General features: G+C 27.0%; 6 protein-coding genes across 7 annotated transcripts in view; 1 reads left to right on the forward strand and 5 right to left on the reverse strand.

The window, feature by feature from the left end:
* Nucleotides 1-27524, forward strand: part of Zip48C (Zinc/iron regulated transporter-related protein 48C) — a 69162-nt gene that overhangs the window by 4510 nt on the left and 37128 nt on the right. For both annotated transcript variants that reach the window (XM_089174870.1, XM_089174871.1), the window contains exons 3-4: nucleotides 839-990; nucleotides 1651-1736. In XM_089174870.1, coding sequence (XP_089030996.1) covers nucleotides 839-990; nucleotides 1651-1736 — 238 coding nt within the window. The remainder of the gene's footprint in view (nucleotides 1-838; nucleotides 991-1650; nucleotides 1737-27524) is intronic.
* On the reverse strand, nucleotides 1743-6575 carry LOC107064884 (speckle-type POZ protein-like). The gene has a single exon (XM_015318051.2). The coding sequence runs from the start codon at nucleotides 4441-4443 to the stop codon at nucleotides 3523-3525; it is 921 nt and encodes a 306-aa protein (XP_015173537.1). The 5' UTR covers nucleotides 4444-6575; the 3' UTR covers nucleotides 1743-3522.
* LOC149031800 (TD and POZ domain-containing protein 4-like) lies at nucleotides 13132-15274 on the reverse strand. Its single transcript, XM_089174675.1, has 2 exons — nucleotides 13590-15274; nucleotides 13132-13351 (listed from the first exon to the last, which is right to left on the reverse strand). Exons 1-2 carry the CDS (start codon nucleotides 14594-14596, stop codon nucleotides 13342-13344), a joined length of 1017 nt encoding a protein of 338 aa, XP_089030801.1. The 5' UTR covers nucleotides 14597-15274; the 3' UTR covers nucleotides 13132-13341.
* On the reverse strand, nucleotides 20098-22186 carry LOC107064883 (TD and POZ domain-containing protein 1-like). The gene has a single exon (XM_015318050.2). It carries the CDS (start codon nucleotides 21515-21517, stop codon nucleotides 20513-20515), a length of 1005 nt encoding a protein of 334 aa, XP_015173536.1. The 5' UTR covers nucleotides 21518-22186; the 3' UTR covers nucleotides 20098-20512.
* LOC149031801 (speckle-type POZ protein B-like) lies at nucleotides 22250-23430 on the reverse strand. Its single transcript, XM_089174584.1, has one exon. It carries the CDS (start codon nucleotides 23356-23358, stop codon nucleotides 22390-22392), a length of 969 nt encoding a protein of 322 aa, XP_089030710.1. The 5' UTR covers nucleotides 23359-23430; the 3' UTR covers nucleotides 22250-22389.
* LOC149031802 (protein maternal effect lethal 26-like) lies at nucleotides 23955-25161 on the reverse strand. Its single transcript, XM_089174755.1, has one exon. The coding sequence runs from the start codon at nucleotides 25093-25095 to the stop codon at nucleotides 24082-24084; it is 1014 nt and encodes a 337-aa protein (XP_089030881.1). The 5' UTR covers nucleotides 25096-25161; the 3' UTR covers nucleotides 23955-24081.

Raw genomic sequence — 27524 nt, forward strand, 5'->3', positions numbered from 1 at the left:
TTTGATCGTACATTTTGTTATTGGAAAAATTGAAATTATTTTTCAAACAACCAACCTACACAACATATTGTAATTTTATTAATAATGCTTATTCCTGAAATTAAATCCGTTTTGAGACACGTTATTTTGATACTAAATAGTTTGTTAATGTATATTTTTAATATTTAGATTAGTCTATTAGTGAGAATTACTACATACTTCTATAGAGATCTATAAATGCATGCACGGTAGATATATCATAATTAATATAACTGGTACCACCCATAGGCTCAGATTCTCTGCGTTTAAAAAACAATTTAACAAAATTATAAAACTCAACTTTAAAGAAAATTAAAAAAAAAAAACAAAAAGACTCATGTTATTAAATAACGTGAATTGAAACGCGTGTGATGTGTCTGTGCCGAAGAAAGTGTTATGTAATAAAAAGTGACGTGTGAAAAATGTGTTTAAAATATAACCAAAAAAAAACAGATATTAAAAAAATAATTAAATCATAAAATTATAAATTAAACAAAATTAAATCCCCGTTTAAAAGCCCCCTATAATCGTCCATCGAATCTTTGCCGAGTGGTACCAATGTTTTGTTCAAAACTTAATTTCTTCGTTATGCCTGCAAATTGAATTAATTAAAACAAAAATTTGATCAAAAAAAAAAAATCAATATAAATTAAATAGTCTCGATAAATTAAAATCGGCCCTTAAAGCCAATATAAAAAATGAATTAATAATATTTTATTTGCATGCGATACGCCTGTGTGCTTCCACGGAATCTAATAAACGAATTAGTTGTTGAAATGGAGAATCATCGTAATGTCGCCATTATATCGATCTTTTTCAGGATTTTACGAACAAAATGCAAGAAGAAGACAAGTTGCCAATATACATAGGCCATCGGAATTGGCCGAGATGAGTACAGTTTATGAAGATCCTAGTAACGAAATTAAGAATAATCAATGGAGGAGAATATTGCTCTTGGTTGTAGCCATTACAGTAAGTTGAAATCATCATCTTTTATTTTTTTCGTGTACATAATGTTTTTATATACGTTTTTCACATGCAACGTGTATTCGTATTAATGTTGATAATTATGACTGCCAATTAAAAATATCTTGACTCTAATTGCCTATCACGCACATTGACTCGTATCATGTCGGCCAATAAGTATTCTCCGAATTTTTTAGTTCAAAAAAATATCTCTCAGGTTGAATTGAAAGAAAAGTTTTTCTAGACCACGTCATAAGAATAAAAATGAATTTTTTGATCGATAGAATATAATTTAAGAGCAAAACTTTTCAATCTACCCACGTGTATATTCGGATACAAGATTACGGAAATATTCTTTTTCAATAAAATATACCCAACGTTATTTATTTGATCATAAATTATGAAACGTTCTAATCAAACATTAAATTATTGACTGAAAGAATATTTTCTTTTATTTAATCTTCTTTTTATTTTTATCTTATCTGTTTAAGTTGCAAACACGTTATATATATATATATTCCAAAGAAATTTATTTACTATCTTTTTCTTTCTTTTATATTATCTGTCTCTCTCTGTTTGTTATTCTATTGCAAAAAAGAAAAAAATAATCTATCTTCTAAGTTTACTGTAATAATGGCGTAGTAATTTTAATCATTCTTTGCTTAGGTGCACAATATTCCCGAAGGCCTTGCCGTTGGTGTTGGTTTCGGTGCGATAGGAAGCAGTGCATCAGCTACTTTTGAGAATGCAAGGTAAGAGACACATGCAAGATAAAAATTTTCTTTTGCAAAGATAAAAAAAAAGATAGTAACATATAGTTGTATATTTACAATATACTTTTATTATCTCATAACGATTTATCAAAATATGAATCAAATTTGAAATGGAGAATAGAATAAAAAATTCGGAATAAAAATCGTCCATAACACATACACACACATATAATTCAAGAAAACAAATTGAAGATTGTTGTAAAAAATGATTTGGTATAAATATAATTATTTATAAGTTGTAAAATTTGAAAATATGACCTCGATGAATATCGAGACCTTAATTTATGCACAATGTAATACTGCATAAAGAGAAACTTTGATTATTCGCTTGATTAAAGGCATTTTGTTGCTATTGTTAAAAAATTTTATCATTGCAGAAAAAAACATTTCTTCTGCATCTTCGATAAAATGTTACAAGGTCGATAAGTTTATTAAATATTAGAAAATATCTATCTTTATTTTTATATTTCTTTTTTTGTTTTTTTTTCTTTCGTCAGGCTTGATTGAAGGTTTCAAATGTTATAATATTATTTCGTTTTAACGAAATTACTTTCAAAATGATCTAAATAGAAATATTTCGTAGCCTTGATTGCACTTCATCATATTGCGTTTATATTTCTATGGGCCGAATAATATTTAATAAAGACGTAAAGAAGAAATATATAGGTATCTTAGAATAGGAATCAATCGTTTTCATTCTATTCGATCGATTGTAAGATCATCCCATAGGTTAAATGCGATGTCAATGAAACCACCAGCGTTAGTCATTTGAAAGACAAATGCATGTGTGTGCAATTAAAGAGAAAGAAAAACTTCTCTCTCTGTTCTCGGTTTTATTAGTCTACGAAAACAAAAAATAATAATCAATTAATTTTAATGAATTGATAGACGTTAGAAAAGAATTCGTAACGTATTCATTAAACAGATTAAAAAAAAAGTCTTTTTCGTTAACACATTAACCATCACTACGAATTCACATGGGTAGTTAAACGTAGAAAATTAAATGTAAACCATTTGAAATGTCTTTCAAATAAATTCTTTCTTAAGAACACTATTCCAAAGAAATAATTCAAATGTGAACGGTTAATAAATATTCCACGATTATGAAATTTCAATTTTTCTTTTTTTTTTCTTTGTTTGTAGATAGGAAAGGAAACTTTCGTATTAGGATGATATTTATCATCTTGAGTTTACATATATTATGATATTGAGTTTATACATCTCTTCCATTATATTTTCATAATAATTGTCCTTGCTGAAATATTAGATGACGATATTGAATATAGATTCGAAGTTACTTATATTTCAAGATAGTTTATTTCTTCATTCTCTGGCATGATTATCGTCTCAAATACCAAATTCCTTTGTAAATACACGTTGCCACGTGGCACGACTATTATAAGGGTTGATAATAATAAAAGGAAAGAGATTAACGTTTTAAAAACAATCTTATTCATAAATATCTAAATACTAATAAACTTGAACATTTATATTTCTTTACAATAATACATACTTCGTAAGAACTTTTGATATACTTTTTAGATCAGCAATGAGATCGTCGAATCATCGTCGAGATTTAATATTTCATTTGAATAATTTTTAAAATAATATCAAAAGAATAAATAAATAAATAAATAAATAAATAAAAGAATGAAAAATTGTATTACAGAGTATTAATTATCGCGCTAAAGTTTCGTACAATACATTTAATTATCGTTTAACATTCGATTATTATATTTTGTAATATTTTATCATTATTAAAATCTCAAAAAGGAGGTATCTGAGCAAGGACGCAATTGTTAAGACAAGATACAGCCACTGTCCTGATATATTCTAACTTTAAATTCGAAGAATGCTGAATCCATTCGTGAATATTTTCAGGAGTAAATGAATTCGTTGCCAGTTTGCACAATTCCAATTTAAAATCATCGACCTTATAAGTTATTGCTAATTGGAGTAAACTTACAATTAAATTTATGTTAGAATTTTCAATAGTGTCGATCTCGAATTGGTAAAGATATTTCAAGAAAATTTCGAATATTTTCGGTTCGATTTCGTTAATAACAAGAACATCCTTCATCTCGTCTTGTTGTTCCGTATTTTTATTTAACAAATCTGCAAATACAGGACTTCTAGCAGAGAGTACCGATTTATGAGTTAAAAATTCTATTGAGCCAACTTTTATTAGAAAATCCGCATATATCTTATCTTTATATAATCTTTTCAAACGTTCGCTGAGTTCCACTTTAAGTGGTATCGTTTTATTAAGTTTTCTATTTAATTTATGGTATATCAAATAAAATGCAAAATGTATGAACAATGGTTTATCGAAATTTGGTCGTACAAATTCTATCCACGATTCCTTATCCATATCTTCCTTATTAAATTTAAATTTTGCTATATGACTTTTATCATCTTGACTAATGATTATTTTCACTATAGCCGGTTTGACATACACTAATTCATTTCCGATCACCAATCGAACTTTAACTTTCTTTGTTTCCCATTTTATTTCTATATGAGCAGTTTTTTCATGGCCATTTAAATAAAACGAAGGAGTTACAATGGTTTCACCATCTATAGGTGTAAGAATTATATATGTATAATTGGTTAAACAATGTCCAAAACCTTTGTTTTGTGCAGTAGTAAAAGGACGTGGATCAATTTTCGGAAAACATGAATACATATTTTATGGTCGACAAAACCAACGCACTTTGATATTTTAATAATTAATGCGGTCTATTGACTTTTATTTCGAATTGTCGATATTTCGGTTATTTAACTGCACACTTTAAAGTAATTCAGCTTGTTGCAACTAATGAAACCGAAACGTTGACTGATAATAATATACAGAAGAAAAACCTTCGTGTATTATTATCAAACTAATATCATTTGTAACGATGAATTTACTGAAGTGATACCAACGTATTTTTACAAATTAGAAATATTTCAATTTCTATAATAACACCAACTCTGTGTTATCGTTTATGTTTACGCGATTGTTTGTCTATATACGAAATTCGAACTAACGTATGCATGATACAACTTTTATATGGATCAGTATTAATACGAAGCCCTTACACGAATGAATCGTTTATGGGTCGCTAATAAGAAAACAATTAAGTATCGATTAAAACTTTTATTTGTAAGTTTGAAATTTGCGAGAGAGAGAGAGAGAGAGAGAGAAGGAAGCAGAGAGGAAACAGATTGATAATGATCAATAATAATAATATTATCAATTTACTACTAAAAATTAAATCTTTTAATTGTTATCGAAATGATAACAAATCATTGATATTTTTTTCAAATCGAATGATTCAAAGAAACATGACCATCATATTCAACATCATACCGGTTCAGGTGTAAGCCAATCAAACGGTCAGGGGTAGTCTTTTTGTTTTGTTCAGTAAACTCTTATTGTTCTACCGAATATGGGATGCAGATCAAACGTTTTGAATATATAGAAATATTTGTAAAAAATAGGGAAAATGACAAGAAAGTAAGGACCATGGGAAAAGAAATATTTGAGTGTTGATAGAAAAGAATTAAAAAATTGTTATAGGTTGAATGAATAAAAACGAAATTTTTAGACCACCCGCGACTTTACATTATTATTTAAGACCATTAATTGGAAATTATTTGTTTAGAATAATAAATAATTATAAATACGTGTTGTGTATACTATAAGAGATTACCAATTACATATTTGTTACCCTCATATCACCTTATATCTATATTAATATCTATGTATATATCTATATACACATGTATCACTTATTAAAGATATATTATCGTAAATCTTAAGTTAACAACACGTGTTTAAGAACAGTGATTCTCAAAGTGCGGATCGCGATGTCAGATCATCAATGATCTTAATTTCATTATTAGTTATTAAATTTATTCGATTTAGCAAAAAAAAATAAAATTAAATTTTATATGTAATATACGTGAGATGAGAGTTGTTATTATTTGTTTCCTTTCTTATTTGAAATTAATTATTATTTCATTATTAGTTATTTGGTTTATTTACTTATATTTGATAAATTCTGTAAAATTTACAATTTGGCTCATCTAGGCAATATTTGAGAACCTATGTTTTAGAATGAATTATTTTATTTTTAATTTCATAAATCAATATGTTCATTTGCCATAATGTTAGATTATTAAAATCACGCCATGTGTCACTCAAAATACGAATATTTATTGTAAAATAACTTACGCCTCTATTACCGCGTACTATTCGTTATAATTTCAAATGAAAAATCCATTTTTCATGAAATTCAATTTGTCACTATTATCGTTTGAAATAAAAAAAATTGTAAAAATAATTGGATATTGGAAAAATAAATATGATTTTTATCTTCTTTACCGACTTATCAACGCGACATCTAGAAACATTTCTATTTAAAAAGATTTTGGTTATTCATCAAATGAAATTTCTCTAGCGTAGATGATCTATAGATCAATTTCGGTCGATAAAAACGATTCCAGTATTAAAAAATGTATAAATCGGATAAACAGTTGTAAAGAAATCTTCTTTATCATCAAATGATTTCATTCTTAGGTTATATTCGCATCGTGGGCTCTCGTTCAAACGTTAGTTGGCACCACAGTACATCAGACTTGTAACAATACAATAACACAGATTGTAATCAAATTCATAAGATATGTCAAGGACAGGGATCCCATTCGTACGATAATTATCGTACACGTCGCAAAATTTGAAGCATTGTACGATCATAAATTCAACTTGTATGATAATTTACGATAATTCGATATGTCTCGTTTTTGTTTTTGTTTTTGTTTCGTTTGTTTCGATTGCAGCGCTCTCTTAGTCAGCGCTCGCTCAGCGCCTCCTTTTGAAGAAGAATCTGAAGATTGATCATCAATTAATGAACAGATTAAATATTGAAATAACTGAAGAAAATGAAGAAGATGAAGAAAACAAGAAAACAGAAGAATAAGAAGACGATTGAAAGAATTGAAAGAATATATCGATATATCGATATCGAAAAGAAAAGTCGACTACTGTACCATAGTATCCATAGTACGCAGTGATCCCATTCGTACGATAATTATTTAAGGCCTTGTACGATCCAATTTGGAATTTCGAAAACTTGATGACCTTTTTTTTTTTAGTCATCAAATTTAGCAAAGATGCACCACCACCACCACGATCCGTGTACGATCTGTGTACGATCTCTGTACGATCAAGTCTTTCTCCATGCGGTACGCCGTTTTTATGGCAGGGTTTTGAAGACAAAAAAAAAGGTCATCAACTTCGAAAAAGTTGGAACTTGCACTCTTTTTCCAGATTTTGAAAATCTCATCCCAGAAATTATTGGAATTCAAATTTTTACGATAATTTCACGCCCCTGTGTCGATCAGACGAACTAAAGTCTCTGAGATCACTGATAGCACTGATTGCACTGATAGCACGATAGTACGACCGACGTGGCACTTTCGCATGAAGAAAATCTGGAAATGTGGAAAAAAGTCCTCGTTAACCTAGTCAAAACTATAGAGTGAAACTTTGTTCCGTGCGTACGATAATTTTATTAAGAAACCGATAATTTTACGGTACTGTGTCGATCAGACAAGCGAAAGTTTCTGGGATCACTGATTAAGTCCATATCGATATCCCATCGAAGTTCATTCGACGACGGCTCATTTGCAAAAGTTCGTGCACTGTTGATTGCCGAAAATATTATATAGTAGTGATCACATCTATAATCTGGATTGATTGTCAAGGTGTTCGTGATTTGAAGAGTAAAAAAAATGTCTAGTGAAAAAAGAAATGATCCTATATTATTTGATGATGATATTGAAGAAATAGAAGATACGATGACAACATTTACATTTTCATTTGAAAAAGTTGAGTCTGATTCTTTTCATCAATCTCCTGAATTTGTATTAAAAGGCACTAAATTACTTTGCAAAGTAATACTATCGTTCGTAGATTGTAAAGGAACTTTTTCTTTAGATTTTATAAACAATTACAAAAGTTTCTGCGTTGCAAAACCACGCTTTACAGAAATTACATACTATCATCCTTTGGTGAAATTTTTCATGAATGTTATGATTTCTAATAAAAATCCAACCGTTAACCCAGGACCACTTCCACTTCCCATGCGTGATATTAAAGTAACCGTCGCGTATAAAATAAAATGTTACGAAAGTGTAAATGACGAAAATGTAACGCTGCTTTCCAAAATGCAAGACATCTACTTAGACGAAAAATTTGCAGACGTGTTAATAAATGTTGAGGGAGAAGAATTTCCAGCTCATAAAATGATGCTTATAAGTAATCCTGTATTCGCAGCAATGTTACAAAATGATATGCTAGAAAGTAAGACTAACGTTATTTATATCAGGGAAATGGATCCAGCGATATTTCAGTTCATATTGAAATTTATTTATTTTGGTAAAACTGGCCGAATCAATTTTAAAAAACGTGGAGAAGCTTTTCTTATAAATTTAATAGTAGCATCGGATATATATCAAATATTATATTTGAAAGAGGAATTAATTAATATAGCAATAAAGTATATACACCTGGAAAATGTTATTAAACTTTTTATATTATCAGATAAATTTAACATTTCGAAACTAAAAGAAGAGTGTATGCCCTTTATAAATAGTAATCGTAAGAAAGTTGTGGGAACCTTATCATTTCAAGAGCTAATAAAAGAGCATGTATATTTGGCAAGCGAATTGCTCGTATACATCATGGAAAATGATTCTTCACAATACGATTAGTTTATCATTTATTATTTGTTGAAAATGTTAACTTTTTATTTTATGTAATTGCATTAAATTTTGTAATAATAAACAACAAACTATGGCAAAAATAAATGTGATTTATCACATAGAAAGAAAAAAGTAATAAGGGAGAGGGGATATTTAGCATAAACAATAATTCTTATTCAAAATATCATATATATTCGAAATTCCTCGTGTTATCTAACGCTAGTCTAAAAATTTTTGTTTAAAGTAATAATTATTAGACACTACGTAATCGTTTCCATTTTATATACAATCATTTTACATTTAGATATCATAACGTTACCAATAATTTCAAAAACTAATAATTAGAATGAATAATAAGATATTTTCATGATGATTAGGAAACTAAAAATAAGCATTAATCGATTCGCGTTTAATTAATGCAACAATAATATGAATATGTAATTGTCACCTTTAGATTGTAAAATATGGATGCAAGGACTCTTTCGAAATTTAAATTAATTTTATCGGATATTAAGTTTTAACTAAATACTTCAAAGTTTGCTAATCTTTATACTGTTGTTACCTTTCCAATAAATTCTAATTCTAAAGGAGTAGCTATCAATCAATGTTTTCGTTTATGTAGAAGTAAAATAATTATTTATATAAAGATGAAATTCCTTATCGATAAAGCTTTTATTACTTTGGTAAATAAATTTGAAGAAGCCTTGTATCAAGTACGACCTATGTTTTAATTCAATATCAATAAACAAAGATGACGAACGTTAAGTATTTCCTTTTATTGGATCCAATATTCAAATTATCAACACAAATATACAAACACCACTACCACCACCACTATCATCATCATCATCATAATTTTTTTTTCTTCTATTCAACAGTATTCCTACACGTTATCGAAAAATAACAATGTGATGTAGTTTTGAAACTTAAATAATTGAAGAAAAATTTGTATTTTTATTAAAACCAATTCGCATTTGGAAACGATAATACTCGATATAAAAAGAAATAGAAAAAGAAGAAGAAAAATGAGAACTCAAAATGTTTAGCGTAGCTTTCTTGTTTCATCGAGTTTGAAATCATATCGATTTTAAAAAGAAGTTTTCGCTTTAAAAAAAAATAAAAAAATAATGAAAAAGAAAACGTTATAAGAGTGTCAAATTTTTATTGTTGTTATTATTATAATTAAAGTAAAATTCTTATAAGAGATTGATAGACTACCAACAAAATATTATAAAATATGAAAATGTGAAAAATATTTAGAAAAGCATGTTATTTGAATAAGATTGGAGGGGTGCAGGAGAAACGTTGAAGCATCAATCGCCAAGGAAGAAATAAATATTTGAAAATGTATTCTGTGTGCGTAAAAAATTATTTTCCAATTTTAGGATAGATCGCTCTTTGTTTCTTTTTTTGTATAGTAAAAACCTATAGGATATTTATGTCCATTGTATTTGTGAGTTAATATATTTCATTAAAGAGTACAAATAAACGGTTTAAGATAGTTTGTCCGTTGTTTAAACAAGCTTTAATCAGATATGCCTTCGCTCTTCCGTCCTTCCTTTATATTTGTGTTAGTAGTTGCCCCTCCCCACTCTCATTACCCGTATATCATAAGAATATTGTATCCATATCTATATCCCATCAGAGTTCATTTGCGACGGTTGATTTGCAAAAGTTAGTGAATTGTCGATTACTGAAAATATTCTATAGAAGTGGTCACGTCTATAATCTAGATTGATTGTCAAGGTGTTCGTGATTTGAAGAGTAAAAAAAATGTCTAGTGAAAAAAGAAAAGATCCTATATTATCTGACGAATATATTAAAAAAATACCAGATACAATGACAGAATTTAAATTTGAATTAAATTGTTATAGGAGTTTTGAGAAATCTCCTAAATTTGAATTAAAAGGCACTAACTTACTTTGCCAATTGGAAATATCGCTAAAAGGATGCATGGGAACTCTTACTTTAGATTTTATGAGCGATTACAAAAGTTTCTGTGTTACTAAACCACGCTTGAAAGAAGTTTTTGCATATAACTATTACAATGCCCTAGTAAACAATGTAGTAATTGAAAACGAAAGTGCAACTTTTAGCGATACAAGTTCTCCAATTCCAACCTCTGCGTACATAAAATATATTACTGTAACTGTCGTATATAAAACAAAATGTTACGAATGTATATATGACAATAATGTAACGTTGCTTTCCCAAATGAAAGACATCTACTTAGACGAAAAATTTGCAGACCTGATAATAATTGTTGAGGGAGAAAAATTTCCAGCTCATAAAGTGATACTTGTCAGTAATCCTGTATTCGCAGCAATGTTACAAAATGATATGCTAGAAAGTAAGACGAACGTTATTTATATCAGGGAAATGGATCCAGCGATATTTCAGATCATATTAAGGTTTATTTATTTTGGTGACACTGGCCGAATCAATTTTATAGAACTTGGAGAAGAATTTCTTATAAATTGTATAGTAGCATCGGATATGTATCAAATATTATATTTGAAAGAGGAATTAATTAATATCGCAATAAATTATATACACCTGGAAAATGTTATTAAACTTTTTATATTATCAGATAAATTTAACATTTCGAAACTAAAAGAAGAGTGTATGCCCTTTATAAATAGTAATCGTAAGAAAGTTGTGGGAACCTTATCATTTCAAGAGCTAATAAAAGAGCATGTATATTTGGCAAGCGAATTGCTCGTATACATCATGGAAAATGATTCTTCACAATACGATTAGTTTATCATTTATTATTAGTTGAAAATGTTAACTTTTTATTTTATGTAATTGCATTAAATTTTGTAATAATAAACAACAAACTATGGCAAAAATAAATGTGATTTACTACATAGAAAAAAAAATAAGAACATAAAAATTCCCTTTTAAATCCTAATACGAATTTATTTATTTTATTTTGAAATTCAAAGAACTTTATTTTGTGTTTGTTCATTTGTTTACATACGTTCACTAGATCATGTAGGATGTTCTGAACGATACGACGTGATTCTCTCAAACTTCTATGTGATATTTTCTTTACTTTGCTCCTCGACTGGACGAAAAAATCATTCGACAATCTACATTTGCTTTTAAATTTTGTTCAAATCTAATCGACAAAACTTTTCAACGTTGTTTTAACTTTCTTAGGTAACAACCTCATAGATATTTTACATGTCCTTTGTTGGTATATATTGTTCGTTATATGGAAGAACTGTAACACATGTATTTATAAAGACCAAGCAGACGATCGCATTAAAAAGCAATATGCGTAATTTTATAACGTTAATTTTTCGTGCTAAAAAGATTTGAACGAATACTTGAGATAAACGCGATAATATTGAGAAATGGGATTAGAGAATAGTGGAGAAATAGAATAAACAATAATAATTATTACAAAATCATATATATTCGAAATTTTTCGTGTTAACTAATGCTAGTCTAATAATTTATTGTTTAAAGTTATAATTATTAGACATTACGAAATCGTTTTCATTTTATATACAATCATTTTAGACTTAGATATCATTACGTTACCAATAATTTAAAAAACTAATAATCCGTGTGTACTATAATTTTACTAAAAACCCGATAATTTAACGGCACTGTGTCGATCAAACAAGCGAAAGTTTCTGAGATCACTGGTCAAGGAGAAAAGAAAACGTTATGATTTATAATTAAATAAATAGAAAATGTATTCGTTAATTATAATAAAAACTTAAGAAGAGTTTTTATGAAGCTATCTCAATCCTTTTGAAGTACTGTTCTTCGTGTCGGTATCATCTTTGGAACTAAAAAATATTTCTAGGGATTTTCTCATCCTTTTTAAGGACACCATAAGAAGTTCTAGAAACTTTTTTTTTAAGTACCTAGAGAGACTCCACAGTTATTTGTTAGATATATTACATGTTAAGATTATAAAAAGAGATTTACGTTTTAAAGTAAAAATACTTTAAATTTTGAGATTAAAAAAATTATTGAATAAGTCTGTTTAACATTCCTCGTTGATTCAGGAATGCAGAAAAAAGAAATTGTACATATATTATAAAAAGAAAAATATATATTTTGTCCTAATTATATATACAGAAAAAAGTTAACTGAAAAGAATAGATTCTGTAAATAAGTTACTTAAGTAAGGGTATTTGTTACAGGGAAATATGAATATTAAAACTTTTAGAGTACCCACATAACATAAAAACTTTCTAAAAAACTTTCTAAAACATTTCTTGAAAAGCTTTAAACCTTTTAAAAAGGTTTTTAAAAAATCTTTCTTCAAGGTGAAATTGTCCGCGTTAAGATACTTGCAAAAGATTACTCTATCAGTAAAATATTTTTGTAAAATCTTTTATGAATCTTTTTCAAAATATTTTAGAATGTTGTCTGCAAGGTTTCTGAAAGATTTTTTGGAAATATTTTACGAAACTTTCGTTAAAAGATTTCAAAACTTATCGTGTTATGTGAGTAATAATTCCAATTTATTTCTCGTTATTGTAATTTTAAACAGATGAAAACTTTTTTATTTTAAAATCATCCTCTTCAGACACTTTATTGATAGTTTGAATATTAATAATATAATAAAATTTTATCTTGTGTTCAGTTACAATTTAAAACCAATGTTATTTGTTTTTATAATGCCTGTTTTATTTACACACATTAACGGAAAATGTGTTAGTCAACAAATTTGAATTTTAAACAAGGATTCTTGCCAATATAAATTTTATAATTAAATAAAAACAAAGTCATATTAGTCATATTTTTTTAGCATTGACGTAATCATTTTGCAGCTCAACAAATAGGTACTTAAATGCAATCCAACATCTTAGAATAATCTGTAAAAAATATTAAAAGGAAGAGTAACAGAAAATAATCACAAATAACGTTTTTAAAAATGTATAAGATTATTGGTCAAATTTTTCCCGTTATAAAAATATTAAGAGTTACTTTTGTTTCTCTTTTCTTTCATTACTATGATACATTATTCATTGTTATAATTTATTATTTATTATTGATAAATTTAATATGAATTAAAAAACAATAATTAATATTAAATATAAATATTATACAAACCTATCTAATTCACGTAAAATATATAAAATCACATCTGCCGACAATTTTGGATGCACGTGTACCAGCTCTAGAAATGTCGCAGTTTTGGTAATTGATTTACCATAAATTCGCATAAACTCCATGCAGCTCTCTTTTAAATTAAAAATGTTGTATTTCTCAGCAAAAATAAGATTAGAAATGACATTCGTAATGCTTAGATATTTTATAGCTATATCGATCAATTTATTTTTCAAATCGATAATTTTGTAATTATCAGCCGCTAATATGACATTAAAAAGAAATTCATTATTACTTTCACACAGATCGATAGAATCAGCTCTGCCAAGATAAAGATATTTCAATAAAACTTCGAAAACCTCGGGTTCGATATCGTTAATGTCAATGGAGTTGTTTTTATTCTTTTTATTATTATTATTATTATTTCTGATAATTTCGTTCAACATGGGACATCTTGAAATAATTGCCTTGTGAATTAAAAATTCTTTCCCTTTGACATTTATTTTGGCATCCGTATTTTTTTTGTCCTGGAAAACATTCTCCAAACGTTCGTACAGTTCTGATTGTGTCGGGCATATATTTTCAAAATAAGGTCTATCATATTTAACACAAAATGTAAATACAAGTAAACGAATGTCGTTAAATTCAGGATTATTTGATAAGCTACATGACATAAAATTTGGATTATCTGTTAGAGGTGCCATGTTATATTCACATTGATCTGTTTGGTCAAATATTACTGAATCACCAAAATATGGTTTAAAATCGCACTGCTCTTTTTGATGTTTTAAACATACTATCTCAGCTATAAACACATTATTTGCCCAAGTCACTTCTATAAAAAAGGATTCCAAAGTATTGTGTAAATAAAATAATCTGGTTTGAAATTTTTCATTATCTTTTACAGTCAATACTCTTGAAACTTCACAGATAGTTTCTATTACTTTGGAGTGTGCTTCTATTTCCATTTTTTCGTCAGACAAAATATCGATTAAACTGTTAGACGTCATATTTTACGATTTAATTCACTTTAATTCGATAAGCGTTATTTAATTTTATATTCTATCTTAACTTCTCGATACATATATATATATATATATACATATATATGATTTACTAACCGTTAAAACCCAACTCTGCGATTAAGTCTAAAGCTTCTAAACGAATGAAATAAAGTAAATAGTTCGAACATACATAATCAATCCTATTCGTATTACCAAAGTAATCTCATTCGTAGAAATAAATAACTAGGGTTATGCTATTTGTCACTAAGAAGACGAAATATTTTAGTTTCTATAGTTGACATTAATCCACATATCGATAGGTTTAATCGTTTTGAAGGAACAATGATATACTTTCGAACGATTGATATTGTTATATGCTAACTGTACGTTATCAGAAATAAATACGATAATACGTTGATTTTATGAATCGATTTTTATGCATATTGTTTATCGTTTATATATGTGTTCGTATATCATGCGATTAATTTTAATAAAAAAAAAAAAAAAATCAAAAATATCAATAACAAATCAAGTTTATATCGAACTTACGACGATTATAACTAAAAATGAAAAGAAAATATATTTAATTACGAAGACAGATTTTTTTTTTGTTAAAAATTTGTTTATTGTTATTTCTAAAAAATAACACATTTTACTTTATTTTCGATTATCATAAACTTTGATGAAAACAAAAAAAAACAACATCACATTGTACACTTTTCAAATTGAATTATTTTATTGTTCAAACAAAGAAAAAGATCGATCTCGTTTATTATAATATTATTTTTATAAATAATTATATTTTGTAAAAATTAAAATTTATACATTTGTCGGATACGTTTTATGTAAAATTCGATTTTGCAAAATGTGATCAACCTAGTCATCTTTTATTATTATTAAAATATAAAAATTGTACATTAACCAGAGTTACATAATAAATATTGCAATCTTCTTTGTCATCTTTTATAAAAAAGTAACTATTAAATATAATAAACATTCATCAAAATTCTTATAGATAATTTGTTACAATCGGTTACAAATCATAAGTACTCCTGTCATCTGTTTTTTTTATCATTAAAATTTTCATTTTCTTTTTCTTCTCTTTCATTTTAAATCAATCTTATAGAACGTATTTTCCCATCGCTACAATTGTTGTTTATCATTATTTAAAATAATAGAAATAGTAAATATGATAATTAGAATTAATAATTTTGAAATGAAATAAATTATATTCCACAATAATCTAAGATAAGATAAAGCATATCTCTAGTAATCCTTGGATTATTAAAAATCATTTGTTTAAACAACAAGTTTTCACAAAATTGACTACGATAAACTGTAATATAATAAATACATCGATTTTTTAAGATATTCAATTCGCATCTGTCAGCAAATTCAAGCATTTCTATAACGTTATCTTTAGTCATATGTATTATCATCTTATCGATCAATTTAGTTTTCAAATCATCGATCTTATATTTATCCGCCGCTAGTAATAAATCAAAAAGAAACGTCAGTTTATCTTTGTGAAAGACAATTTTATCAGTTTCACCTACATACAGATAATTCAATATAACTTCGAATATTGCAGGATCCATGTCTTTGATATTGATAATCTTTACATTATTATCTTCCTTACTATCTTCAAACATTTCTACGAAATTAGGATACCTTCCAACTATCGCTTTATGTGCTAAAAATTCAGTATTCTTTACATATATTCTCAGATCGGTAAATTTCTTCTCTTTGTACATATTTTTCAAGCGTGTGTATAACTCAGATTTCTTTGGTAATACAGCTTCGCGAATATCTATCATATGTTTGATATGAAATTCAAATGTGATATTACAATAATTATAAAAATCTATATCATTAATAGTATTGCAAGATCCCTGATAATTGTTAATTGGTTGTACATTAAAATTAATATTTATTTTTTTTCCTTCGTGGAAAATTATAATATCTTGAAAACTTGGCCTGATACGATATGCATCTTTTTCGTATTTGCTTACCAAAGTAAATTGAACGTGTTTTTCAATCCAATTTACATATACGTAACACGATAATATAGTATCATGTAATAGAAATTCTGAAGTATTAAATTGATGGTCAGTCCTTTTATTAATTAGTCTGACATAATTGAATACGGTCTTAACAAACTCTGGTTTGTCAAGACAAATGTCTTTGACTGGCTGCAATGTAGAATCTTCCGAAATGTTATTAACCATATTTAACTAGAATAATTAGAAATATCAACAGGCACTTTAATATTTCTTATAATTATAAGAATAATTCAATAAACGTAATAAATTCTATATTGTATTACCACTTATCACTATTTTACTAACAGTCAATATAACAACTCTGCGGTAAGGTCTAAATCTTTCAAACGAATGAAATTAAATCGTTAGTATAATTATGTATAGAATAAATCTTCTTTGTTTATTATTAAACTGATACAATTTGTAACGAATATTTATAAAAGTAAGTGTTATGTGTATCCAATGAATAGTTATCATCTATCTCTCCTCGTTATTATTATTTGAAATAGATGAACCTTTTTTGTTCTATCATCTTCCTTTTATGACTTTTTATTGAAATTTTGGTTTTGCTATGTCATATTTCCTCAACATTGATTTTTAAATTATTTCTATCAATTTGTATTGTTCTAAAGGATATTGCAAAATAAAAGTAAAATATCTATGCAAGAAATAAACTGTAAGCTAACGACCTTGTTCTGCTACATATATAAATATTTCAAAAGTAAACATAATTTTCAAAATTACTCTTTTCAAATTATAAACGAATGTATCTAAATAAAATTTAAAAATGAAGAAAAAAGAAAGAGAAATAATAATTGAATTGCTGTGAAATAATTTTTTTTTCTGAATCGATTGTTATGCGCATATAAATAACAATAAATCGTGCTTATCGAACTTTAGAGGTTTATTAAAAATGAAAAAAAATATATTCTATTACGAAGACAGATTTAGTTAAAAATTTGTTTATAATTATTTCTGAAAAACAACACATTGTACTTTATTTTCGTTTATCATAAACTTTGATGAAAAAAAAAAAACAACATCATATTGTACATTTTTCAAAATGAATTATTTTATTGATAAAAAAAAATAAGATTAATCACACGCGTTTCTTATAATATTATTTGGATAAATAATTATGTTTAGCAAAATTTAAAATTTATGCATTGTCGGACACGTTTTATGTAAAATTCAATTTTGCAAAATGTGATCGACCTAGTCATCTTTTATTATTATTAAAATATTAAAATTGTACATTGACCAGAGTTACATAATAAAAATTGCAATTTTTTTTGTCATCTTTTACAAAAAAGTAACTGTAAGGTATAATGAGCATTGATCAAAATCCTTATAAATAATTTGTTACAATTGGTGACAAATCATAAGTACTGCGGTCATCTGTTTTATTATAAATAATTTTTCATTTTCTTTTTTTTTCTTTCATTTAACACACACACACACACAAATCAATCTTATAAAACATATTTTCTCATCGCTATACATTTTGTTTATCATTATTTAAAATAATAGAAATAGTAAATATGATAATTAGAATTAATAATTTTGAAATGAAATAAATTATATTCCACAATAATCTAAGATATGATAAAGCATATCTGCAGTAATCTTTGGATTATTAAAAATCATTTGTTTAAATAACAAGTTTTCACAAAATTGACTACGATAAATTGTAATATAATAAATACATTGAGTTTTTAAGTGTTTCAAGTTGCATCTGTCAGCAAATTTAAGTATTTCAATAACGTTATCTTTATTCATATGTAGTATCATCATTTCGATCAATTTATTTTTCAAATCATCGATCTTATATTTATCCGCCGCTAGTAATAAATCAAAAAGAAACGTCAGTTTATCTTTGTGAAAGACAATTTTGTCAGTTTCAGCTAAGTACAGATACTTCAATATAGCTTCGAATATTGCAGGATCCATGTCTTTGATATTAATAATCTTTACATTATTATCTTCCTTACTATCTTCAAACATTTCTACGAGATTAGGATACCTTCCAACTATCGCTTTATGTGCTAAAAATTCAGTATTCTTGACATATATTCTCAGATCGGTAAATTTCTTCTCTTTGTACATATTTTTCAAGCGTGTGTATAGCTCAGATTTATTTGATACTACAGGTTGATCTATATCTATCATATGTTTGATATGAAATTCAAATGTGATATTACAATAATTGTAAAAATCTATATCGTTAATAGTAAAACAAGTTCCATGGTTATCGTTCATTCGTTCTACTTCAAAATCATTACTTATTCTATTTGCTTCGTGGAAAATTATAACATCTTGAAAACTTGGCCTGATATGAAATGATTTTTCGTCGCCTCCTCTTATTATCACGGTAAATATAAGTTCGTTACCAATCCAAGCTACTAATATTACACACGATAATATAGTATCATGTAATAGAAATTCTGAAGTAGTAAAATTTTGGTCAGTCTTTTTATTAATTAGTCTGACATAATTGAATACGGTCTTAACAAACTCTGGTTTGTCAAGACAAACGTCTTTGACTGGCTGCAATGTAGCATCTTCCGAAATGTTACTAACCATATTTAACTAGAATAATTATAAATATCAACAGGCACTTTAATATTTCTTATAATTATAAGAATAATTCAATAAACGTAATAAATTTTATATTGTATTACCACTTTTCACTATTTTACTAACAGTCAATATAACAACTCTGCGGTAAGGTCTAAATCTTTCAAACGAATGAAATTAAATCGTTAGTATAATTATGTATAGAATAAATCTTCTCTGTTTATTATTAAACTGATACAATTTGTAACGAATATTTATAAAAGTAAGTGTTATGTGTATCCAATGAATAGTTATCATCTATCTCTCCGCGTTATTATTATTTGAAATAGATGAGCCTTTTTTGTTCTATCATCTTCCTTTTATGACTTTTTATTGAAATTTTGGTTTTGCTATGTCATATTTCCTCAACATTGATTTTTAAATTATTTCTATCAATTTGTATTGCTCTAAAGGATATTGCGAAATAAAAGTAAAATATCTATACAAGAAATAAACTGTAAGCTAACGACCTTGTTCTGCTACATATATAAATATTTCGAAAGTAAACATAATTTTCAAAATTAGTCTTATCAAATTATTTCTATTATTTATTATAAACGAATGTATCTAAATAAAATTTAAAAATGAAGAAAAAAGAAAGAGAAATATTAAGTGAATAGTTGTAAAATAATTTTTTTTTCTGAATCGATTGTTGTGCGTATATAAATAACAATAAATCGTGCTTATCGAACTTTAAAGGTTTATTATTAAAAATGAAAGAAAATATATTTGATTACGATGACAGATTTAGTTAAAAATTTGTTTATAATTATTTCTGAAAAATAACACATTGTACTTTATTTTCGTTTATAATAAACTTTGATGAAAAAAAAACAACATCATATTGTACATTTTTCAAATTGATTTATTTCATTGATTAAAAAAGGAAGATTGATCACACGTGTTTCTTATAATATTATTTGGATAAATGATTATGTTGTGTAAAATTTATAATTATACATTTTTCTGTTACATTTTATGTAAAATTCGATTTCGCAACATTCGATCAACCCATTTATCTTTTATTATCATTAAAATATAAAAATCGTACATTATCCAATTACATAATAAAGATTGTAATTTTCTTTGTCTCCTACTACAGAAAAGTAACTATTAAGTATAATGAACATTGATTATTTAAAGGTGTATACCAAATTTCATCTCTAAATCTGACGTCAATTTAACTTGAACGTTCTATTCGAGATAACAGAAGGAAATAGACAAAAAGAAAAAAATAGAAACGAGAATTTTAATCGATTATAAATTATTTTTCTAGTAGACATTGTATTAATTGAAACTGGATATTAGGATTTGCAAACATCATTTCTTTAAACATTTGATTATGGCAAATTCGGGAACCAAAGAGTTTTATAAATGTCACACAAGAGTGTTTCAAATTATTTGTATTATATTCCAAAGCAATATATAGATAATATGCGACGTTATTAACATTTATAAATTTATTTGCAACATAGCCTAATATCGCTTTCATATCATCGATCTGATACATATCCGCTGCTTTTAATATATTTGCCAATTTCCACTTTGTCGGATCTTTATTATCAAACTTGTTAATTTCTTGAATATCGTCTATTTCGCCAATATACAGAAATTTTAATATAATTTCAAATATTGTTGGTTTTACACCTGTGATGGTAACAACATTTTGATACTTCTCTTGCATTTCATGTTGAAACATAGCTTTAAATACAGGACTTCTAGCAAGTATAATCTTATGTACAGCGTATCTTTTATTCTCAACAATTAATTCCAAATCCGTAAATTTTCTTTCGTACATTTCGAATAAGTGTTCGTAGATTAAAGATTTTTTTGGCATTATACACAAGTCCAATGGTACAGTAGGTACATAATGGATGGTAAATTGAATTTCAAAAAAGCCGATTGAATTGAAGTATTTTTCTTGTTGATTTAATGACCACTTTATACTGGATCCGATTACACGCAATTCTTCAAGTTCCTCATCTTTGTTGATTAATATTGAAGTAACCATCGGTCGTACTTCATACAGGGCTTCTTCAAATTTATTTACCAAAGTAATAAGTGCTTCATGGATACGGAATTCCATTTTTATATGACACATTAGTTCACTTCCAGATAAACGAAAAAATGGAGTAATAACTCCTCCTTTACAATCAGAATTTACTACAAAGGTAACAACGGTATAAAGATTATCAAACTTTGAAGTATTTTGTCGACACTTAATATTCGATAAAATGAATTTAAATTTTGAAAGAGTACTTGCATCCATATTTTACGATCTAAAGGTGATAATTACACTTTTAAATAATTGTTACATTAATAAAACGTGAATCGATTAACGCTTATATTTACTTTCCTAATCATCACGAAATGATCTTATTATTTATTCGAGTTATTAATTATCTAAATTAATGGTAACGAAATGATACTAAAGTTTAAGATGATTGTATATAAAAGTTAAACGTTTACGTATTATCTAATAATAGTAATTTGAAACAATAAGTTATAAGACTAGCGTTAGATATCACGAAACATTTAGAATATATATAATTTTGTAATAATTATTATTGTTTATTCTATATCTCCCCACTCCCCTATTCCTATTTCTGAATGTTATTGCGTTTATCTGAACTATTCGTTTAAATTTTGTTAGCACGGAAAATAAACGTTATAATATTACGCATATTGTTTTGAATCACCATCGTCTGCTTCGTCTTTATTAATGCATGTGTTACAGTTCTTCCATGTAAGAAACGATAATTACCAACAAAGGACATGTAAAATTTCTATGAGATTGTTACCTACGAAAGTTGAAACAACGTTGAAAAGTTATGTCGATTAAATTTGAAAACTATTTGAAAGCAAATATAGATTGTCTAATGTTTATTTCGTATAGTCGAGGAGTAATGCAAAGAAAATATCACGTAGAAATTTTGAAAATCACGTCGTATCATTCAGAACATCCTACATGATCTAACGAACGTATGTAAACCAATGAACAAACACAAAGAAAAGTTCGTTGAATTATCACATTTATTTTTGCCATAGTTTCTTGTTTATTAATACAAAATTTAATGGAATTACATGAGATACAAAATTAAACATATTAAAAAATTAATAAATGATATACCAAACGTATCATTAAGAATGATTTTTCATCATGTATACAAGCAGTTCGCTTGTCAAATGTAGATTATGCTCTTTTATTAGTTCTTGGAATGATGTGGTGTCCACAACTTTCTTACAATTACTTTTTATATAGAGCATACATTCTTTTTTCAGATTCGAAATGTTAAATTTATCCGATAATATAAGAAATTTACTAACATTTTCCAGGTGTATATACTTTATTGCTATATTAATTAATTCCTCTTTCAAATATAATATTTGATACATATCCGCTGCCATTATTAAATTTATAAGAAAATCTTCTCCAAGTTTTTTCAATTTGATTCGGCCAGTTTGACCAAAATAAATAAATCTCAATATGATCTGAAATATCGCTGGATCCATTTCCCTGATATAAATAACGTTCGTCTTACTTTCTAGCATTTCATTTTGTAACATGGCTGCGAATACAGGATTATTGATAAGTATCACTTTATGAGCCGAGAATTCTTCTCCCTCAACATTTATTATCACGTCTGTAAATTTTTCGTCTAAGTAGATGTCTTTTATTTTGGAAAACACCGTTCCACTTTCATCACTAATATTTTCGTAAGCTTTTATTTTATACGCGACAGTTACTTCAACATAACCAACTTTATGTGGATTGATTCTTTTGTCATCAGTTGGAGTTTCCTCTGAGATTGAAATATTTCGTATAAGCTGATTTGCAGTATCATACAATGAAACATCTTTAATGCGTGGTGTATCAATACAGAAATGTTCGTAATCGTTTAAAAATTCTAAAGAATAACATGGGCTGTAATCTTGTAACGTTAGTGATACTCGGCAAAGTAATCTAGTGCCTTGTAATTCAAATGCACAAGATCTATAATCACCAGAATTATTGTTTTCAAATGAAAGTGTTATGATTGTCATACTATCTTGTATTTCTTCAATATCATCATCAAATAATATAGAATCTTTTCTTTTATCACTAGACATTTTTTTACTCTTAAAATCACTACAACTTTGACAATCAACGCAAATTATAGGTGTAATCACATCGATATAATATTTTCGGTAATCGCCAGTGCGCTAACTTTTGCAAATGAACCGTCGTCAAATGAACTCCGATAGGATATACATATGGATTCAGTGTTCTTTTTACATACGGGTAATAAGAGTGGGGAGTCTTGGCGTCTGCTTCGTCTTTGTTAGGCTATGTGTTACAGTTTTTACATATAACGAACAATATATACCAACAAAGGACATGTAAAATATCTATGAGCTTGTTACCAACGAAAATCGAAACAACGTTGAAAAGTTTTGTTGATTAAATTTGAACAAAATTTAAAAGCAAATATCGATTGTCGAATGATTTTTTCGTCCAGTCGAGGAGCAAAGTAAAGAAAATATCACATAGAAGTTTGAGAGAATCACGTCGTATCGTTCAGAACATTATACATGATCTAGCGAACGTATGTAAACAAATGAACAAACACAAAGAAAAGTTCGTTGAATTGCAAAAAAAAAGAAATAATAAATTCGTATTAGGATTTAAAAGGGGATTTTTATGTTCTTATTATTTTTTTTTTTTTTATGTGATAAATCATATTTATTTTTGCCATAAAAAATTTCCTGTTTATTATTACAAAATTTAATGACAATACATGAGATAAAAAATTAACCATAATAAAAAAAATAATATATGATAAACTAAACATATTATGAAGAAATATTTTTTATTACGTATACAAGCAATTCGCTTGTCAAATGTAGATGCTCTTTTATTAGTTCTTGAAATGATAAGGTGTCCACAACTTTGCCAGGATTATTTCTTATATACAACATACACTCTTCCTTTAGTTTCGAAATGTTAAATTTATCTGACATTATAAGAAATTTAATAACATTTTCCAGGTGTATATACTTTATTGCTATATTAATTAATTCCTCTTTCAAATATAATATTTGATACATATCCGCTGCCATTATTAAATTTATAAGAAAATCTTCTCCACGTTTTTTAAAATTGATTCGGCCAGTGTTATCAAAATAAATAAATCTCAATATGATCTGAAATATCGCTGGATCCATTTCCCTGATATGAATAACGTTTGTCTTATTTTCTAATGTATCATTTTGTAACATTGCTGCGAATACAGGATTATTGATAAGTATCACTTTATGAGCCGAGAATTCTTTTCCCTCAACATTTATTATCACGTCTGTAAATTTTTCGTCTAAGTAGATGTTTTTCATTTTGGAAAACACCGTTTCATTTTCATCACTAATGTTTTCGTAAGCTCTTATTTTATACGCGACAGTTACTTTAACATAACCAATATTATGTGGATTGATTCTTTTGTTATTAGTTGGAGTTTCCTCTGGGATTGAAATATTTCGTATAAGCTGGTTTGCAGTGTCATACAGAGAAACATCTTGAATGCGTGGTGTATCAATACAGAAATTTTCGTAATCGTTTAAAAATTCTAAACAATAACATGTCCTGCAATCTTGTAACGTTAGTGATACTCGGCAAAGTAATCTAGTGCCTTTTAGTTCCAATTTAGGAGATTCATAAACGCAATTATAACTTTTTCCTAATGAAAAGGTAAATACAGTTATCGTATCTTGTATTTCTTCAATATTATCATCAAATACTATAATATCTTTTCTTTTATCACTGGACTTTTTTTTACTCTTAAAATCACGACTACATTGACAATCAACCCACATTATAGTCGCGATCACTTCTATAGAATATTTTCAGTAATCGACAATTCACTAACTTTTGCAAATCAACCGTCGTAAATGAACTCTGATGGGATATAGATGTAGATACAATGTTCTTATGATATACGGGTAATGAGAGTGGGGAGGGGCAACTTCTAACGCTAATGTAAAGGAAGGACGGAAGGGCGAAGGCGTATCTGATTAAAGCTTGTTTAAACAACGGACAAACTATCTTAACCCATCTATTTATAATCTCTAACGAAATATATTAACTCACAAATACAATGGACATAAATATCCTATAGTTTCTTACTATACAAAAAAAGAAACATAAAGCGGACTATCCTAAAATTGTAAAATAATTTTTTACGCACACAGAATACATCTTCAAATATTTATTTCTTCCTTGGTGATTGATGCTTCAATGTTTCTCCTGCACCCCACCAATCTGATTCGAATAACGTGTCTTTTAATAATATTTTACATTTTCATTTTCTAGAAAATTTTGTTCGTAGTCTCTTACTCTCTCTTATAAGAATTTTTCTTTAATTATAATTATAACAACAATAACAATTTCATTATTTTTCAACGTTTTCTTTTTTTTTTTCACGTAAAAACTTTTTTTAAATCGAGATGATTTGTAACTTGATGAAACAAAAAAGTTACACTAAACATTTTGATTTTTCTTTTAATCTTATTCTTTTTCTATTTCTTTTTATATCGGAAAATATCGTTTCCAAGTGTGAATGTGCATAAGTATACAAATATTTCTAAATTTGTTTCAAATTCAAAACTACATCACATTGTTATTTTTCGATTAAGTGTAGGAATACTGTTTAAAAAAAGGGAAAAAAGAATTATTATGATGATGGCGGTCGTGGTGATGGTGGTAGTGTTTGTATAGTTGTGTTTATGATTTGAATATTGGATTCAAAAAAAGGAAATACTTAACGTTCGTCATCTTTATTTAATGATATTGAATTAAAACATCAGTCGTACTTAATACTAGGCTTCTTCAAATTTATTTACCAAAGTAATAAATGCTTTATCCATAAGGAATTTCATCTTTATATGACAAATTTGTTTACTTCCACATAAACGAAAAAATGGAGTTATAACTACTAATTAAAAATTAGAATTTATAGGAAAGGTAACAACAGTATAAAGATTAGCAAACTTTGAAGTATTTAGTTGAAATTTAATATTCGTTAAAATGAATTTAAATTTTAAAACAATCCTTGTGCATTTATATTTTACTATTTAAATGTTACAATTAAAATTTCATATTATTGTTACAATAATTAAACGGGAATCGGTTAACGCTTATTTTTACTTTCCTAAGCATCACGAAAAGATCTTATTATTTATTCGAGTTATTAATTCTCTTAATTATTGGTAACGAAAAAACGGTGTACTAAAGTTTAAAATGATTGTATATAGAAAGGAAACGATTACGTATTATCTAATAATTATAATTTGAAATATTTATTCTTGCCATAGTTTTTCGTTTATTATTACAATATTAAACGCAATTACATGAGATAAAAAATTAAACATATTAAAAAAATAAAAAATTATTAACTAAACATATTAAATAAATATTAAATAATAATCTAAACGTATTGTGAAGAATCATTTCCCATGATGTATACAAGCAATTCGTATATCAAATGTGGATGCTTTTCTCTTAGCTCGTGAAATAATGAGGTGCCCATAACTTTTTTACGATTATTATTTATGTAGAGTCTACACTCTTTTTTTACTTCCGAAATGTTAAACTTATCTGATAATACAAACAATTTAATAACATTTTCGAGGTGTATACAGTTGATTGCAAAAGAAATTAATTCCTCTTTCAAATATATTACTTGATACATATCCGATGCTACTATTAAATTTATAAGAAAATCTTCTCCACGTTCTTTCAAATTGATTCGGCCACTTATACCAAAATAAATAAACCTTAATATGATCTGAAATATCGCTGGATTCATTTCCCTGATATGAATAACGTTGGTCTTACTTTCTAACATATCATTTTGTAACATTGCTGCGAATACAGGATTACTCATAAGTATCACTTTATGAGCTGAAAATTCTTCTCCATCAACATTTATTATCACATCCGAAGATTTGTCGTCTGCGTAGATTTTCCGCATGTTGGATAGCAACGTTACATTTTCGTCATATATACTTGCGTAACATTTTATTGTATAAACGACAGTTATAGTAACATATTTTATGTTACCTACTACCTTGTTTCCTCCATCACTAAAAGTTGCACTATCGTTTTTAATTTCTATATATCTTAATAAGACATTGGAACAGTTATATATAAAAACTTCTTTAAAGCGTGGTTTATCAACACAAAAACTTTCGTAAGGGCTTATAAAATCTAAAGAAAGACTTCCACGGAAATGATCTAGCCATAT

This window comes from Polistes dominula, unplaced genomic scaffold, assembly GCF_049000335.1.
Source record: "Polistes dominula isolate Pdom_NZ unplaced genomic scaffold, Pdom_raw_medaka contig_16, whole genome shotgun sequence".
In the NCBI taxonomy this organism is placed as follows: Eukaryota; Metazoa; Arthropoda; class Insecta; order Hymenoptera; family Vespidae; genus Polistes; species Polistes dominula.

Excerpts from the sequence above, each read along its gene's own strand:
- LOC149031802 (XM_089174755.1), bottom strand. The coding sequence starts at position 25,095 with ATGTGGGTTGATTGTCAATGTAGTCGTGATTTTAAGAGTAAAAAAAAG.
- LOC149031800 (XM_089174675.1), bottom strand. The coding sequence starts at position 14,596 with ATGACGTCTAACAGTTTAATCGATATTTTGTCTGACGAAAAAATGGAA.
- LOC107064884 (XM_015318051.2), bottom strand. The coding sequence starts at position 4,443 with ATGTATTCATGTTTTCCGAAAATTGATCCACGTCCTTTTACTACTGCA.
- LOC107064883 (XM_015318050.2), bottom strand. The coding sequence starts at position 21,517 with ATGGATGCAAGTACTCTTTCAAAATTTAAATTCATTTTATCGAATATT.
- LOC149031801 (XM_089174584.1), bottom strand. The coding sequence starts at position 23,358 with ATGTCTAGTGATAAAAGAAAAGATTCTATATTATTTGATGATGATATT.